At 32.5% G+C, this 20,000-nt stretch overlaps 1 protein-coding gene and 2 long non-coding RNA genes across 5 annotated transcripts in view; 1 reads left to right on the top strand and 2 right to left on the bottom strand.

Annotated features, from left to right (window-relative positions):
• The window catches only part of LOC135208871 (uncharacterized), an 81,270-nt gene extending 67,593 nt beyond the window's left edge, over positions 1 to 13,677 (bottom strand). Inside the window, exon 1 of the long non-coding RNA XR_010313236.1 lies at positions 13,631 to 13,677. This is a non-coding gene — a long non-coding RNA (uncharacterized LOC135208871). The remainder of the gene's footprint in view (positions 1 to 13,630) is intronic.
• The window catches only part of LOC135208868 (uncharacterized), a 35,900-nt gene continuing 28,771 nt past the window's right edge, over positions 12,872 to 20,000 (top strand). The window contains exons 1-5 of one of the 3 annotated variants that reach the window (XM_064241453.1): positions 12,872 to 13,107; positions 13,944 to 14,006; positions 14,454 to 14,697; positions 15,192 to 15,468; positions 17,490 to 17,622. In XM_064241453.1, coding sequence (XP_064097523.1) covers positions 13,965 to 14,006; positions 14,454 to 14,697; positions 15,192 to 15,442 — 537 coding nt within the window. In that variant the 5' untranslated portion in view covers positions 12,872 to 13,107; positions 13,944 to 13,964 and the 3' untranslated portion in view covers positions 15,443 to 15,468; positions 17,490 to 17,622. Of the gene's footprint in view, positions 13,108 to 13,943; positions 14,007 to 14,453; positions 14,698 to 15,191; positions 15,469 to 17,469; positions 17,623 to 20,000 lie in introns of those variants that run through there. The other 2 variants (XM_064241454.1, XM_064241455.1) reach the window with 2 other exon arrangements.
• Positions 15,463 to 20,000, bottom strand: part of LOC135208870 (uncharacterized) — a 231,619-nt gene continuing 227,081 nt past the window's right edge. Inside the window, exon 5 of the long non-coding RNA XR_010313234.1 lies at positions 15,463 to 15,653. This is a non-coding gene — a long non-coding RNA (uncharacterized LOC135208870). The remainder of the gene's footprint in view (positions 15,654 to 20,000) is intronic.

The raw sequence follows: 20,000 nt of genomic DNA, 5'->3' as shown, positions 1-20,000 counted from the left end.
ATATATATATATATATATATATATATACATGATACATATATTATATACATATACATATATACATATATATATATATTATATATATATATATATATATATATATATATATATAGATATATATAGATATATATATATATATATATATATATATATATATTATATTATATATATATCTATATATATAGATATATATATATATATATATATATATATATCCATATATCTATATATCTATATATCTATATATATATATATATATATATATATATATATATATATATATATATATATATATATATATATATATACAACTCGTATACATAATTCCTGGACCTTTTTTAATACTAGACAAATCTCTACGTGGTATACACATGGTACCCTCCTTCTAAGCATCAAGATGCAGCAGGAAGTATGCATTCTGTCATCATGTAAATAAACACTCGGTTCCTTAATTGAATGCATCAGAATTCAAACGGTTTTCGCCTAAATAAGAAGCATTTATAACTCCGTTATTAGAGTTATAAATCGTCGCAGGTGAATGAAATTGGTATTAAAAACTGCGGCAAATATTAGCAAATACAGACGCGATTAACTCTGGAAACCCAGTGAAAAAATGTTAAATATAATTTAACAGAAATGTATTAACGTCTGACGGGGAAAAGATTTTGGCAAGAATAGACTTTCAACATTCACACCCCTCCTAACGAAACGGCCACGTAATTATGTTAACAGGTACAAGAAAATACATCATAGAACGCTGAATAAATCATGTATGCGTTTTTGTAGGCCATTAAATCAGTCTTGACTCATTAGAAGATTATTTTGCTCATTTTCCAATATGAAAATGTAAATTAACTACATAATGATCGCTGGTCCAGAAAGTGGATTTCGAGAAGAGAAAATTTTCTCTCTCTCTTAAATATGAGCTTTGAGTGCTTAATGAACGACGTAGAGAAACCGACAAAATACTTCTGGAACTTTATAACATACCTTTATAGCCATTATTATCATTGTTAGCAAGGATTATAGGTTTAACAAATATTTGTTGATGTTGTTGTGAAAGTTGATGCTTTAGTTTAAAAGTCTTCACACTCTAGTTTCTTCCTAATGTTGAGGGAGTTTGAACTGCGGGATTGTGTTATGCAATTAAAAGCAAATTTGTTTCTTTTAACGACAAAGCATTACAGGTGAGCCTAATCAGAAGACCTCGACTAGCAGATTTTCTTTAACCCTTTCTCAAAATATTGGCCACTTTCTTAATCAAGGCAATTAGCTGACTCATACCCTCTCTCTGTCTCCCTTTTGTTTCTTAAGACCATTTCTAACGTCACTTGGCTTAGTTAATTGGCAAATCAGCTAAGCATCATAAACATACTAAAACAAAGCAAGCAACTTATATGCTAGAATATCATCGTACGGTTCAGTTAAATCTATAACAAAAAATAAAAAATTATTCTTGCTTAGGGGCCGCAAAATTTTGATAATTCCAAGTTGAAAAATATGACGAAGAAGAACTGGGAAACGTCCAAATAACGCATATCAAAACTACTCTAATGAGAAGCTAACAATTAGTTCCCCAACACCAAAGAAAATTACCGTAGAAAGAAACTAATTACAAACTCTCAGAGATAATCAAGGAACGTCGCCTGTGAGTGGTTTTGTTGTGTGGAGGGGTTATAGGGAGGGACTAACCAGGGTCTCGGTTTGTTATGACTTCCCATACTCATTGGAGTGTCTTGGATTTCGATGATAATTTACGAAGTTAGTATCTTCATTGGTTATGACGACGGAGATGTTTCAACGCATGATGATAATTTCGAAGTTCATTCAGTATCTTCTTTCTGATGTGAGGTTTCTAGTAGAAAACATAGAGTATAAAAAATATCTCTATTTTCTGAGACTACATGATGAAGATCAGATAAAATTGGACAGGTCTTCTAATGATGATGGCTGATTGAATTTTGACTTACAGTCTGGTTTACAAATCATAAAGGAAGCAGACAGTAGCTCAAACATACAAACATACACACAGATGACATAGATTACAAGTCACGTAGGCCATTTGAGCTACAGTTCACGGTGGTTGTCTCAAGCAGGAAGCTTGGACTACAGTTTACAAAACAAATGAACGATCACAGATGACGGCAACTAGACACTGACTGATTACAACATGTCATCTTAGCCTACTTTATCATATCTGGTCTGATCACATTCCTGCAAGCAAACTGGTTGACCTCTTGGGTCACTGGTTTTAATTAATCATAGTTTTATTTTTTATATATGGAATAACATTCCATATATTATATTATGTGGCACTTACATAAATGCTCGGTCGGCTACAAAACCAAACACTGAATATTACTCAAGCTTGACTTGCATTTGACTTATAGGAGTGTGATACAGACACTATGTGAATATATAGATATATAGAAAATACTTATAAGTAAAAAAAATTCATGGTGTAAACAAATACAGATTCATGTAATAAGATATGAGACATATGCATTTGATGATATTCGTAAATAATAATGATCACGTGATATATAATGATACAGTTTTTCACTTCAACTCATTAAGATACATATGCTACAGAAAATACTAATGTACTACTGATAATTGCATAACATAAAGATTAACATGATAAAACTCATATTTTAACTGATAAAAATCATATATGAAGCGATAAAAATCAAATATTAACTGATATATTAACTGATTTATTAATTGATATATTTACTGATATAGTAACTGATACGTTAACCCATATACTAACTGATATAGTAATTGATATTTTAACTCATATACTAACTGATATAGTAATTGATATTTTAACTCATATACTAACTGATATAGTAATTGATATTTTAACTCATATACTAACTGATACATTAACATATACTAACTGCAGTTATTGGTAAGATAAAAGGTAACAGATTGATTATAGGCTACCCTGATATTTATACATATATATATATATATATATTGATTCATATAATTATAATCAATATATGTGCACTTAATACAACTGATTAACATAAATGACTAATCTAAGTGATTAATCTAGGTGCACTTTAAATAGATTCCTAGTGCGTACACGCACAGATATATATTGATTCTGTTATTTACTGATACTTTAGCTATGATAGTTATATAGATATTGACCCTTTACTGATACTTTATATATGGAATACATGACCGAGGATATACCCACTGCACATTTAACTAGCGTTTCGAACAACTTTTCGTCCATTACACAGTTCCAGACAACCACCTATAGCCAAATGAAATAGCCAATTCCAAATGGTTAAAAACAAGGGGAAATTGCCTGGGCAGGGTCCGACGTTCTACTTTGCGTCCATACTTGTTCTCTGCATCCTATGCCATACGAATACGTTCGCGATGAATAAAATCATACCCAGCACGAGTCCTGTGCCAGCAAACGTAGAGTTGAATATCCTCCTTGGTCGTAATTGTAGGAAGTATGTCCCTTTGTAGTCAATTCTGACAGCCGCCGGAGCATTCCGCATTAAAAACAAGATTAACGACGGGATACGGGTGTCGGTCCAAGAAATCCACGAAATAAGCTTGTTCACTTATGATGGTGTCGTCCGCAGCGACGAACGGGTTTTGAAGTTGTAGACGATCTGTCCGGGCATGCGATGTGAAACTTGTGTACTGCAGGGTGTAACCAGGTTCCGTTAATCAGCCTGTAAGTGAAATTATACTTGTCACAAGGGCAAAGTAAATTCAGACAACATCCAAATATGGGAGGGAGAAAGCCGTTAATGACTAGACTTAACCCACATGAATTCGCAGATATTTTATGGAATTCAAAAGAGTCAGCGGTACAAACTTTTTTATCCATGGCATTATAACAATGAGTGAACCTATCCAGGTCTCTGACGACCGTAAAAATATCCATATTAACAGATATCAATACGAATCCCAAAGAAAATTAGATATTAATGGTAGTAAGTTACTAGACAAAGAAGTGGGAAACGGAGCTATTTGTAAGATTGCCAGGCAACATAAGAGTCAAAGAAAATATTAATCATGATTCTGTAATTCTCTACGCTTACTGAAATTAAGCTGTGATAAAATCCGATCTTATGTGCCCCTAACGAAAGGTTCCTATTCAATTTTCTCGCGCGCATCCTCTGAGGTTAATTTTTAGGCAGGAGATGCTACGAAAAAACCCACTGTGTAACTAATTTCTATATAAACTTTGGGTTTTTCAAGAAAATGTGACATTTTCCCATGAATGTGATCTACTTGAATTGTAATATGCTAATGTTGCAAGTAAATTTTTCATACCCATGACCTGATACTTCTAAATGTCCGTTTACCAATGTCATAAGCTGATTTATTGACTCTAATTGTCTATGAGGTTCAGAAAAATTAATTCATTTTGATGTTATAGAAATTCTATTTGCTTATTTTGTTCATCAATTTTAAAACGATTGCGATTCATTAACTAAGCTTGCATTGATCACCACGGATAAGAATAGGTCACGGCTATGTATGTCACCGTGACCTATGAACCACATGTGAAGTTCATGACCTAAGCATTCCTCTCTCCAGCTAACTTGTTTTGTAAGCACTAGACAACACACAACTACAGATGAAGCCTGTGCAAGCGGTTATTGGGGTTAGAAGGAACAGTGATGATTCAGCAAAATGCGCCAGGCACCTTTAGGACTGATGACATCATCACCTGGCAGGAGATTGCTCTCAGCCAGCTTAAGAGTTACATTACTCGCTGTAATAAATACGACTTTAGTACTTTCAAATGATAGCCATGTATAAATTGGATATTTTTTGTTTTAATACTCCACCCACACGAGAAGAATGTCTGAAAAAACAGCACCAAAATTGAACAATATAATATTAGTTTCATGTTGCAAACCTGCAAGATTGTAAAATATATGTAATTACTTATGTTAAATTAGATATTCCTTAATCAAACTAATGAAAAAAGGTTTCCATACAAATTTTATATATATTATTTACCCTGTAAGATCCATATAGGATTATTCACATAGATATACATTTTCACTTCTAGACTTCCTGACTTTAAAATCTTTTTTTTTTTTTTTTTTTGTTTTTTTTTTTTTTTTTTTTTTTTCCCATTGACTACAAATATAAACCACTGGGACAGACAATATGCCAGTAGGTTTTGATATGTGTTTGAACTTTTAGCTTATTTGTCATTAATATCCCTAGAATACTGAATGGACTACTAAACTAAAGTGTTAAGTTAGAGTTCAAACCTTTACGCATATATATTTGGATATTTTATAAACACTTACTGCATATGGTTACGTTTTGCTTATTGATTTTATCGTGATTCCTTTTCATTATAATTTGTAACCCTTCCAACTTCTTACGGAGTATATTATATCGACTCGTACTTGTATCCATACTTTTTTTTATATTTGATAAATTAATGGTTGGCCTGAATATGTGGAAATGTTCTAGCGGCGTACCGTATAAGGCTACTTGCGGTATCATTTCTATAGATAAATATGAATGATAAGGGTATTTAAAACCGCGAGAACCGCTATAATCCAGTTCGGATCCAATATCACGAGTGTAGCTCGTAGGACAATGGCACTTTTTTATTTATCCATTCTACCAAACCGATTGACTTTGGGTGATAAAATATGGTATTGGTTTTCTTAATGGAAAGGAATTCACACAATGAGTTAAGGAAATTATTATTGATTTACACCACCCGAGTCAGAGATTATCATGTGTTGAATTCCATGTTTACTGATGTAGCACTCATAGATATTCCTAGCGCTCTCAATTGCGGTGTTTGTTTTTTTAGTGCTATTAATTCTATATAACGTGTCAAGGCAACTATTAACACTAAAAGGTGTTTATTTCCTCTGTCAGACTCGTAACTCTGTTAATAATTCTACGTGTATTCTTTCAAGGATTGATTTGGCACGGGATAGGCCCCTAAACTGACAGGTGTCTTAGTGTGTCCCTTGTTTTCATGACACGTGTGTCAATTAGTTATGTGCTTTTTATATCTGTAAGCATTGTAGGCCAGTAAAATAGTGATTTGGCTTTCTGTAACATAATAGAGAACCCTGGATGACCATGTAATGGAATGGAATGCAACCAGTTTAGGACGATTGGTATGAAAGAGATTATTACTCCTACCTGGTCGTTAGTCACCTGCTGTGTTCTTCGGGTTTTCCTCGTCACGGACCTACATATAATATTACATTTGATTACATAATTCTGCTACACATACTTTAAATATACTTTTGCTTTAGGGTTTCCGTTCGAAGTGTTTATTGTTTTGCTTAGCTGCTGACCCTTGCTTTGTTCTGTTTGTAACAGTTCAGCGCTCCAACCCAGGTATTCAATGTTCACGATCTCTTGGGTTAATGAATTTTCTTGTTCAGATACGGTTTTAACAATAGGCACAGATGTTTCTATATCTTTTAGTCCAATCAATGGTTCTTTGCAGGATGGTGCGGGATTGCGGGATAATGCGTCAGCTATGATATTTGCTTTCCCAGTTAGATATCTTAACTTGGTTCCAAAGACCTGAATGATCAAATGCCGCCGAGTTCCTTTGGGACTGTGATTAAAGCCTTTGAAAAACTCGGTAAGGGACTTATGGTCAGTAAGGACTTTAACAGGATAGCCGTAGATTAAGAACTTAAAATGTACTGGTGAGTTAACAATACCTAGCCCTTCCTTGCCTATTACTGCATATTTACTTTCAGAGGGCTTTAGTTTACGTGAATAAAACGCTATAGGAAAGAACTGTTTATCATATTGCTGAAGTAGTACCCCTCTTACCCCTTGGTCTGAGGCATCTGTTGCAATAAAAAAAAATTCCTTATTTAAATCAGGGATTTTTAAGATAGGTGAGCTGCATAATTCCAATTTTAAGATATAGAACGCCTGTTGATGCTTTTCAGACCATAATAAATCTATGCCCTTCTTCGTAAGATCTGTTAAAGGAGCAGCTATGATTGAAGAGTTACATATTTACTTACGATTGTAATACCCACTACAGCGCAAAAGTGCTGTATCCCCCTTTTACGTTAATAGGTACCGGAAAGTTATGAATAGCCGACACCTTACCATGGAGTACTTTAAGACCTTGACTAGACACATAAAACCTAAATAAACATCTTCGGTTTTTAAAACTCACATTTAGATATTTTACTCTGAGATTATTTGTCTTTGTCTCTGTAGCACTAGCTCTAGTTTATGTGAATGTACTTCTAAGGTATTTGAAAAGATTACAAGACCAACCATATGGGCATGTAGGGTATCCCCTAAAAAGGTCTCCAAACTCTATATTAATAATTCTGGTGAATGTAATTGGGGTGCAACGTAAGCCGGAGGCATACATAAAAATTGATAATGTCCCTGAGTGTGCTGAAGGCGGTGTATGGGGTACACTCACATAGCTAATGGTATCTGGTGAAAGCCTTCAAGTAAGTCCAAGCTGGTGAAAAATTTATTCTGACCTAACAAAGATAAGATATCGTCGGTACATGGCACCGGAAAACGATCGGGAATCGTTTCCTTGTTTAAGCGACAGAAATCTACACCGATACGCCAAGTCCGATCTTTTTAGGCATGACGTTTAAGGGAAAAATTATATGGGCTATTTGATTTCCTAATGACTCCTATTACTAACATTTTGTCAACTTCGTCATTTATCTCTATTTTGAAATTTCATTGGGAGTCTATACGAAGGTATGTATATAGCTTTATGTTTGTCCTTAGACCGTATTTTGTGTTCAGTGACATCCGTTTTCCCCCAGAGATCACTCGCTAGTGGAGAAACATCCTGGTATTCAGATAAAAGATAAAAAAATTGCTGCTGAATCACCTCTGCTCGAATGACTTTACAGATATTACTTTAGATAGAGTATAAGAGGGATTCATCCACAACTGGTCGGGCGTGATTAAATTTACAGACAAGTAAAAAATGCGATATTTATAACTTCCATATCCACGATATGTATAGGTTTTGTGGATCACTAGATTAACTTGTTGCTGTGAGTCAACCGTGTATAGTGCTTTGTTCGCGGAAATCGTTATATTTCAGAGTGTCGGGAAGGATTAAAATTTCAGATCCCAGCAAAGTCTTTTAACACGCACTAAGACATTCGAGGGTGCATGCGTCTCGAGATTTTACGTGCAAACTGCGACTGCGGGTGTGGGAGAATTCTGTTTGGTCGCTTGAACAATGTTACGATTTATGAGACAAGTGATTGGTTCCTCTATATAAGTTATTATTTGATTATCTGTCTCTTTTTGTTCGACATGCATTTTAATGTGTTAGAAGGTTTATAGAATTTTCCTTTGATAACACGCCTTATTTGGCAGGAGGTAAGATAATGTTTTGTATACCCATAGATGGATATCCTACAATTACACTAGATACAGATCAATGGTTTTTATAACTATAAAAGTATCTGTAAGCATTCGCTTATCCGCCCTGTACTGAATCTGAGTTATGCTACGACAATTAACTTGTTATTGCCAATTACTGAAAGCTGTACTCCGGACTTCTCAATAGGGATGTTCGAACAATAAACGGTGAGTCCGTAAATACAGGATATTACGAGGACTAAAGGAATAAAAACATTGTAAATGGCTGATATTCTAATTTTACGGCACGTACAGTCGGGCGTAATACCCACTACTTATAATAACTTATTGTATTAAAATTACGAGAACCTGCTCTGATTACTTGATACGGTCGTGTGATTCATAGGAAAATTCCTTTTTAATTAAAAAAGGTATTGGCATGAATGATCCAATAATCGCTCTCCCCCCTCCACTAAAGTCGCTTATGTAGAATGTGCTCTGCTTGCAACACTCGGCAGATTTGACTGACCCTGGCCGTTTTACTAGATGATACAGTAACCAAGTTTGCTGAAGCACGATTTGTTTGTTTCTGATTAGGGCTACTGTTTACCTATTTATTTTTATAATAATTAGGATTCTTCTCTTTATTATCATCGACAACGTATTGTGTGTTTTTGCATTATGTTGCTGTTGGTTACATAGAAAACAAGGAACATAAGAATGACTTGAACTATTATGAATTGAGCGATTAATATTAAAACAAGTTATCTCTACTGCGTTATTATTAACTATATGTACTTGCTGTGGTTTACTTTCATTCTTTGCTAAAATTTGAAATAGTGAAGGATCTAGGTCAGCACATTTAGACATATTTTGTTAATTTGTTTATATGAATGTTAAGTATGTTAACCTAATGAAAGTTTTTTACAGACATATTGAGTCATTGAGATTCGATTTTTACGCATATAACTAAAAAAAACTCAAGGCTAAAACTGCCATCGGGACCTTGCAAAGGAGCCTTTATTGTCCTGACCCAAAATAGTGCTACCTCTATTTTATCCAGATTTCTACGGGTGCCTAAAGACCCTATCCATGCATCTGTATAAATACAGACGTCCACTGCTTAAACGCATATTCAATGATTAATATGATTTGTTACGTACAGAATTAATAATTACCCAAAATGATAAAACTAAAACAGTATATGATTATGATATTTCAGGGGAAATTCTGGAAACAGAAACTCGAAGATAAAAACTCGCAGTAGCGAAGTCCCAATGATGTAGATAATTTCTGTAAAAAGTAAGATTAACAATGTCTCGTAACTTCAGCCACAGGAACATCGAAATTCGACCCGCAAAGGAAACACTCAGTTACTCCAAATGAATAAAAAAGATTGTACTTAGCTTGATTTTGTGGGAAGTCACGGCGTTTCGATAACGACACGGCCTTGGTGTCGCTTTTCTGTTTAGCGGATGACCCTGGTTTTGGCTTGAGTTTCCCCCGTGCACGTTGTTTGTTTGTTGGATGATTCTTCCTTGAAGATCCGATGCTGCAGACGCGTCCGGTTTGTTTCTTGAAGTGCTGGAAACGCTCAATAAACAATGATGTTTTCTTGAATGATTCTAATGAGACATCTCTTACGGTTAGGACGAAGCTTGCGCTGCCATAGGAAGCAGACACATCAGGTTTGTTTCTTGAAGGTATGCACTGCTGGAGACGCTCACTAAACGATGATACTAAGTTACTTGAAGAATCTCTTGTTTTTGCCGTCGTTGACTTCTGATATGATACATTATTCATTATTCTTCGGAAGACGTTGAAGAGTTTTTGTTGTAGGCTGCCACCAATATATAGGGCTGCCACCAATATATGGGGCTGATGCCTTTGTATAATAAGGCGCCCTGTGAGGTTATTTAGACCTGCGATAATTTTACGCTAAGGTCGGTTTGTTATGACTTCCCATACTCATTGGAGTGTCTTGGATTTCGATGATAATTTATGAAGTCAGCATCTTCTTTGGTTATGACGACGGAGATGTTTCAATGCATGATGATAATTTCTAAGTTCATTCAGTATCTTCTTTCTGATGTGAGGTTTCTAGTAGAAAACATAGAGTATAAAAAATATATCTATTTTCTGAGACTACATGATGAAGATCAGATAAAATTGGACAGGTCTTCTAATGATGATGGCTGATTGAATTTTGACTTACAGTCTGGTTTACAAATCATAAAGGAAGCAGACAGTAGCTCAAACATACAAACATACACACAGATGACATAGATTACAAGTCACGTAGGCCGTTTGAGCTACAGGTCACGGTGGTTGTCTCAAGCAGGAAGCTTGGACTACAGTTTACAAAACAAATGAATGACCACAGATGACGGCAACTAGACACTGACTGATTACAACACGTCATCTTAGCCTACTTTATCATATCTGGTCTGATCACATTCCTGCAAGCAAACTGGTTGACCTCTTGGGTCACTGGTTTTAATTAATCATAGTTTTAGTTTTTATATATGGAATAACGTTCCATATATTATATTATGTAGCACTTATATTACCTCTTGAATAACTTGACAACATATTACATTCTTTTAAATGAAGTAATTCCCAACAACGAATGTTTACTTGCCGATTGAAGAAAGGATTAAAAACACAGGAGAGTTGCTGGCACAATATAAAATGAGAGAAGAAGCAATCATAAGAGAGAGCAAAAGTTGAAAGAAGTTGAGCGCAGCTGATGCAACAGTAATATTCACTGCCGCTTGTTTGAAAGTGTACTCCGCATACATATATTATCAATATTGTAATTATTATTATACTATATGCGTTCGATACCTTAAAATCCATTAGCTTGCAGTATTTAAAATTATAATTTAAAAAATTAAACAAAAAGGAAAATTATAAGCAAATGGAAATACGATAACAAATAACGATAAAACCTACAAAAGTTGCAATAAAATAGAGCAGAGTACTTTAAGAAGAATTACATCCTCCTTAAAGCAAGCTTGACCAATTCCCTATAAGAATAACACTTACAAGAACCCACAGGGATCAGCCTGGTAGATTTCTAACTAAAACATGAAAGAAATACCGTATAAAAACCCATCTTACTTAAACATCAAAGGAGAAAAAAATATGTATTTACATCTAAAGTGGTTTGTCTCAAGGAAATACTCCCCTTATAAACCTGTAAGGCACAGAACACTCCCAAGGTCCTTCTGTAGAAAAAAAAAAAAGAAACCTTACCAAAGCAAAAAAGGTCGATCTCAAAGAAACCTTCTCTGTATGCCTCTACAAAGTATCTACCCTTATAAACACACCTGAAGCTAATAAATTCAATGGAAAAGGCTTATAAACTTATAGTATCTCCTGACATAAGATCTTCCTGTAAGGGATGCTGTTATTCTAATGCCATTTCACTTTTCAGGTTCGCAAAATCTTGGAATATAGTACTGCATCGCATTCCAGTTCCTGGCGTGGAGGTACCCTTCAGGAATGCTATCAAAGCAGGAAACAGATAGAGAGAGAGAGAGAGAGAGAGAGAGAGAGAGAGAGAGAGAGAGCCGATTCACTGACGCCATAAAAGAAATTAAAGTTTTCTTAATTCGTAGTTCTTACAGGAAATCAAACCTAATATATATATGAAAATTATTGGGTCTTACTAATACACCAATAAAACCTGTGTTCTTTGCCAATTAGCTTTCCACGTGTAATAACAGAACAGCCTGAAGATTAATCTCTCGGTTACTTCATAAAACGCCGATCAAAATAACATATCACTCAGTTACGTTCCAGCAGCGAAGTAATAACTCCCAGTTTATTTGAAGATGAGATTAATAAAGCCCATTCCACCTCAAGATATATGTAATATATTAACTATCATGATTACAATTTACATTAAGTAATGAGGATATAATAATCTAGCAACTGTTATATCAAATGAAAGAAAAAATATAGTAAAAAAACAAAAATTATGATATTAACATATATCACTAGAACAATTAATCCTCATCTTATATATATATATATATATATATATATATATATATATATATATATATATATATATATATATATATATATATATATATATATATATATATATATATATATATATATATATATATATATATATATATATATATATATATATATATATATATATATATATATATATATATATATATATATTATATATATATATATATATATATATATATATATATATATATATATGTGTGTGTGTGTGTGTGTGTGTGTGTGCGTGTGTGTGTAATATATATATAAGTAATGTGTATTTGTCCTAACCTTCCCAGTAAATATAACTATTCCCAATTCCACTCTGCCAACGCATCATCAGTTTTTAGTAATACTAACCGACGCTCGTTATACGCGTACAGAAATGCTAATTGCTTGGCCGTCTTGAGCTGGACATTTGCTTACGCGCAACTAATGAGATATAAATCAGCTCTGAACACAGACCTGGTTTTCAGTTTCCCTTTGGCCAGGTAATGTTCCAGTGGGATTCTTCCTCACTCGAAAGTCCCTTTTCTCAACAGATAAGTCAAGACTGCAAACCAAAAATTTGATAAATATCCTTTTCATACGATGTGATCAAAAGTTTCTCCTTAAATGAGTTTATATATAAGCTACGTTTCAAGGTAAGATTTACCATCATCAAAAGTTAACAACCGCCTAAATTTCATTCGTACTTGGAGAAGAGGACTTCTTCTTGAACAGGTTTGTGATACCTGTCAGGTTACCACTCTATATTTTCGATGAAAGTTCAAGTAAGTTTTCTTGATTAATATGCCTATATTCGTGTATGCATTAATGGGCAATCAGATATCATGCGTTTAATAAGTGTCTGTGTTTATCTTACTACTTAAGAAAGATTGCGAAATTTAAAGTTGTGTCATTTTCAGACTTTTACCAAATTTAGGACCAGTTTCAACATATATGCGTCTGTGTTGGTGCTACGCCAAATCTCCATTGATTAATGTCTACTTTCAAAACCTCAGAGATCTTCCTCTCAAAACTGAACAGTGTTAAATAGATTGAATCTTTGAAAATATATTTATATTTCACGTAAAAATTTCTTATATTTGTCCGCAAATATGAAATGAAAACGTAGACTAGAAAGAACAGTGGAGATAAGGTCCTCAGATTTAACAGAAATTTATAACTTCACAATTCATTTTTCTTGGTATTTTGTGAGCATACAGAGCAAACTAGAAAATTATAACATTAAGAATACACATACTTGTCTATAGATTTTATAGAAGATAACTGTCTCAAACAAACTGCCCTGGAAGAGAGAAAAAGCAATTGTAATCAAATAGAACCATATAATTTAGATACAAGAAAAAATAGAGTAAATCAATTCATAAAAGAGTGACAGTTCCACGGCTCTTTCCAGAAAGCGAGTGAAATGTAATTTTTATGGAATAGCGTTTGTTTACATACGCTCAGTGAGGGATTGAGTGAAGAACATTTTAATACATGAATGTTGGTAAAATGTGTGAATACGTTTTCCTGTGATACGCTTTAACAATATATTTACTGACTTTTTCCAGTTATTGATTGACTGCCTCAAGATGAACCGACCCTTTCTTCTCTTCTTGGTCGCCATATGTGCGGTGAGCCATGAGAACTCATTATATTCCAATATTCCAATAGCACATTTTTTTTCTAAGTAAACTTTACACACACACACACACACACACACACACACACACATATATATATATATATATATATATATATATATATATTATATAATATATATATATATTAATATATATATATACATATATATATGTGTATATATATATTATATAATATAGTATAGATATATTATATTATATATATATATATATATCTAATGAGTGTGCGTGTGTGTAGGTAAATAGATAGGCAGATAAGAGTGTGTGTATTAGTTCCGTTCAGTTACACTACTCTGAAAAGAGGTCTTCATTAACATTCATACCTCTAATGTGAGCGATTCTTCCTATCCGATCGTCGGGCAGGAATTAAAAAAAATCGAGTTTCTTTGTGACAAACTCATGTTAGTATTTTGATTTCAGTTCCTGTCAGTTGCTGCTGATACAGATCAAAATGAAGTAGTTAAAGAAACGGCTGAAGGTGAATTGAAAAATTCCAGGAATAATCTTATTGACGAAGAGGAAGACGAAGAAGAAGAAAATGATGAAGAGGAAGAAGAGTACCTAAACGATCCGGAGGCCAAAGATCTGTCAGCCAACCTTCCCTTTCACCCAGCGCGTGACGTCTCAAATTCGTGGGCGCAAGAGTTCCTTGTTCAAAGTCGAAGTAAGGCATCCTTTTTCGCTGATTTCATTTAGTAAGAAATGGTCTGGCTTGAGAGCTGCACAGCATACTTAGAAATATGCTAGAGCCCCTGGGGGGGGCGAGAAAAGGACTTGAACGATTATTGCATTATAAAGATCTGTCTCTGACATTTCCACCTGCATGTTCTTGACAGTAACAATATATTGATATATTTTCGTAATCAAACTGACCTCTTTGTTACAAAGAGAAAAAAGGAACAATCAGAAAACGCACGTTAGGTTTGCTTCACGGAATTTACACCCGAATACACTTAAATGAGTAAAAAAAGCAATAAGGTCTTTCTGTAGCATTATTGTAGATACCTGTGTCCTTAACGCTGTGCTCTATATAGGCCACCAGCTGCTGCGACTCTGAGTTCCCCCAGTTGCGTATATTAAACGGTGATTCGTTGGTCTCTTGCAAAGTTGCCAAACGAAGGGAAAGTACATCACTCAATACCCGCTTTCTCCTTACAGGCCCATCCTGCAGCGACCGGAAATGCCGGAGATGGTACCTGGGCTACTGGGCAGCTCTGTGCACCAACGCCAATTACCCACCTGTGTTTTATTGCGCGCAAACTGCCAAATGGTGTTGTGCTTACTGCAAGCCCAAGAAATGGTGTACTGCTAATGGCGGTGAATGCTTACTGAACTGCCCTCCCGGCACTAAGAGTTATAAGAAAGGATGCTTCGGCAAGTGGAGTTGCTGTATACCAATCAACGGATAGTCGATGATGCACTTGCTTTTCCTAAGGTAAGAGTTATGGGTTACTCTTATCTTGATTCTCTTTATAACCTTCCAACCTCCCAGATCTAATCCTTCCGTTACCCTGAATCTCATCTTCCTTTTTTTTTTACTATCCGTCTTTGTGTCGTCTTCTCTGTCCAGTGGTAAATGAAGGTTACGTCAGTCGGCTTCCACTTCGCCAAATAACTAGGCTAAAAGAAAAAAAAAAAATCCTCTAAGCTGCATTTTTTAATGTATTTTTTTACAGTGGATAATAATAAAGTAAGTTTTCTGCATACATCTACAGCATACGCACGCAAGTGACCATTATTCGTATACATACATGTTAAATATATATATATATATATATATATATATATATATATATATATATATATATATATATATATATATATATATACTATATATATATATATATATATATATATATATATATATATATATATATATATATATATATATATATATATATATGACTGGTTAAAAATGTTCTGTTACAACAGAATTCCATCTAATAAAAGGAGCCCATAAAAACACCAAAATATAGAGAGAAAAGTACTATATTTCAGAGACTGCTGTCTCTCTCTTCAGGTATATATACCTGAAGAGAGAGACAGCAGTCTCTGAAATATAGTACTTTTCTCTCATATTTTGGTGTTTTTATGGGCTCCTTTTATTAGATATATATATATATATATATATATATATATATACAAAAAAAAAAAAAAAATTTTATATATATATATATAGATATATATATGAATATATATATATATAGTATATATATAATAATATATATAGATATATATATATAGATATATATATATAATATATAGTAATATATATATATATATATATTATATATAATATAATATATATAATATATAATATATATAATATATATATATATATATTATTTATAATATATATATATAATTATAAATATATAATATATATATTATATATAGCTATATATATATATATATATAGGATATATATGTATATAATATATATATATATGATATATTATATAATATATAGATAATATATATATATTTATAGTATATATATATATATATATATCATATTATATCTATATATATATATATATAGATATATATATATATATATATATATATATATATATATTTATAAATATATCTATATATATATATATATATATATATATATATATATAATATAATATATATATATATATAATATATATATATATATATATATATACCATATATATATATATATATATATATACTATATATATATATATATATATATATATAGCTTCTAATACAAAAATCGGCATTTATACATTTATACTCCTCACAAAAAATTCTTACAATCTAAAATCATACTTGGTTTCTTGCTTCTACATATAAGTTTACAGTATGTTTCTTTTGAAATACAGGTAAAAATGGCCCTTTATTTTTCCATCAGAATTACTTCTTCCTACTTATTTTCATCCTTCCTTCTTAGGCATAATACCTTATTACTCCTCTGTTACTTTTTAATTTCAAAGTAATTCCCTACCTCTCAGGCCTGAACCATCTAAGAATTGACAGTTTTCTGGTCTCGAAGATAAAAACTGATAATCAAATCGCTGAAAAGAAAAATAGAAACTTCCTACTTTCAATTTTTGTTCCATGACTTTTTTATATATAGTATTGTCATTGCGTAAAACTAGAGTGAAAATTCCTGTTTTTTTTATATACTAAAATCTGCCATTGTTATATTTACATAAACTCTGTCCGCAGGCATTTCTGGTTCAAGCTACATCTTCAATTCTCTCTCTCTCTCTCTCTCTCTCCTATTCGCTCTCTCTCTATCTCTCTCTCTCTCTTCTCTATCTCTCTCTCTCTCTCTCAATTACAAATATGACAACTGCAGCATAATTTATCACAGATTTTGTTTTTGAAAATATGCCATTTGGTAATATTCTTTTGCCAGTCGTTGTTGACATTAATCTATCTATTTTATCATTTTAAACAGAAACATTTTCATCTCTACAGGAGGACAGACTCTGGCGTTGACGACCCTAGAAATTCAGGACTCTCCCAGCTCTTGTAATTGTTTCTACTTTTTGCCAAGTGTCCAGCAAAACATAAAAAATAATACAAAAAATTCTTAAAAAAAAAAAAATAAGTAATTCATGTCCATCAAAGTTTCTGATGCTAATGAGGTACCTAAAAGACAGCAGGCTGATAAGGTTATAATAACCTAACCTTGATCAGAGTTTCGTAAAAGTAGCCATTGCAACAACAATCTCAATATATTTCTCGTGTTAGTTTCCATCCCATTGAATTACCTAACCTTTTTAGTCAAGTTCTAATGTTTACATTTCATTATGCCTTTGTTACTTAGTAAACATCTCTGATAAAGGTTACTCGTGTTAAAGCATTGAAATTCTTATGGCTTGAAGTATCTTTTAATTTGTTATTAACGCACTTTACACAAGTGAGACATGTAGGCGTATAATTGTTTAAATACAAAGCACTGCAGATTATAAGCGAGTTTCATTGAACCTGGGAAAATACGTGTGTGTGTGTGTGTGTATAAAATGATTCCTGGTAAAAATTGGCCATTTTTCTGATGTTTACATTATATTATTTAACAATGTAGTTTATATGCTATATACGATTCAAGTAACGTTTTACTATAAATGTAACATAATTATGGCCGAGTATTTTTATACATAAAATATCTATTGACAAGAGATTTTAATCTTCAACACATGAAAATTATGAGGTATTGAAATATATATTTACAGTTCGTTAATGTCTTCCTTACATGAACGAACAACTCTCTTTTATAGAAAAAATTTCATACACACTCACACACATTCATACATATATATATATATATATATATATTATATATATATATATATATATATATATATATATATATATATATATATATATATATATATATATATTTATATATAATTTTGTATGATATATAAATAATATGTATAAAGAGATGAATAATGGGCAATGGAAAGAAAATAGATTAGGAGAGACACAGCTGTTTAAAATATATATCTACACATTTCTCAAGCAAAGTACAACTATGTTAACAAACACAAGAAAAATATCAGACTTAGAAATATATAATGTTAGAAATATATAATATACATAAATGTGTAAGGAAAAACAAAAACAAAAAAACACTGAGCATTTCGAAGACAAAATGTCAACAGTAACATAACAGATTAAAACAAATGTATCGACACATTCATCAAGCAAATTATAAATATGATAACAAGCACAAGAAAAACATCCTCAAATACTAAAGAACTTATTTCTTCATTTTCCAGGCCATTGAATAAAAAAAAAAAAAGACGCAGCTCATTAGAAGACTATTTTGCTCGTTTTCCGATATGCAAGTTGCGCAGAATCTCAAGTGATTTGCTTACTTAATTAGTGTCGGTTTAGGACGAAGACTTCCAACCATATTTTTAAGAAATATTGGGTCCGGGTGTTTAATGAATTCAAGTTTGCAAGTCGAGAGACGCTTAATGAACTTTAAAAGACATTATTATTATTATTATTATTATTATTATTATTATTATTATTATTATTATTATTATTATTATTATTATTATTATTATTATTATTATTATTATTATTATTATTATTATTATTATGAAAAACTTATCATTCAATAAGCTGAAAACCTTTCACTGTATTAAATTGGATTCAGTTTCCCGCCATGGATATATCACTTCATCTCTTCACTTATTTCGCAACATAAACAAAAGGCTACATGAAATATCAGAAAAACAAAGATTAAAATAAAAATGCTTCACGTTAAAGGTATTTGATTAATCGATAAAGAACTGCACCTTGTAATGAGTAGAATTTATGTCATTCTGTTGGCATAATATACCTCATTGTCAACAATTGCGCCACGATCAACACTCAGGTCTGTCATATACTTCAAAGCGTTGATTTATGGAGTGAGATAACTAGGGCGTTGATTTATGGAATGAGATAACCAGGAATCCTTAGAACTTCCGTTTCCTGTCGTGGTTTAATTAAGCATCTTCGAAGGTCAAACTCCAAAGAATAAGATAAATAAGCATAGTAACAACATTCTACATTGAGTGCAGCGGTATAACTGCAATCAATACTGGGACAGGTTGTTTATTCCACATTCTGAAAGCCGATTGTATAAAAGACTAATCATTTTCGTTTAATCTAAACTTTTTGGAGAAATTTCCTCAATATGATTTGAATATATATTCCTTGAATTACTTCAAGACTTATTGATCTCTTGCAGTTATTATACCTGTGGTATTGTCTATTGAAAGACATGAAATCCAAATAAAAAATACAACTTATGAATTCAACCTCCGCGATAAACACCGGAATAAAGCGAAACATGAAAGGCGCCGCTGAAAGGGAGGGACTTCACGGATCCTGGTGATTCCCAGAATCACTTCTTCTCTTTATTCAATTACCATCCATTTCCCGGAATCTTTTACGGGTAATTCAATCACCACCTTATTCAGCGTTCAG

Source organism: Macrobrachium nipponense, chromosome 35 (genome assembly GCF_015104395.2).
Source record: "Macrobrachium nipponense isolate FS-2020 chromosome 35, ASM1510439v2, whole genome shotgun sequence".
NCBI classification, from domain to species: Eukaryota; Metazoa; Arthropoda; class Malacostraca; order Decapoda; family Palaemonidae; genus Macrobrachium; species Macrobrachium nipponense.
This window is presented reverse-complemented; position numbering and strand designations above follow the sequence as displayed.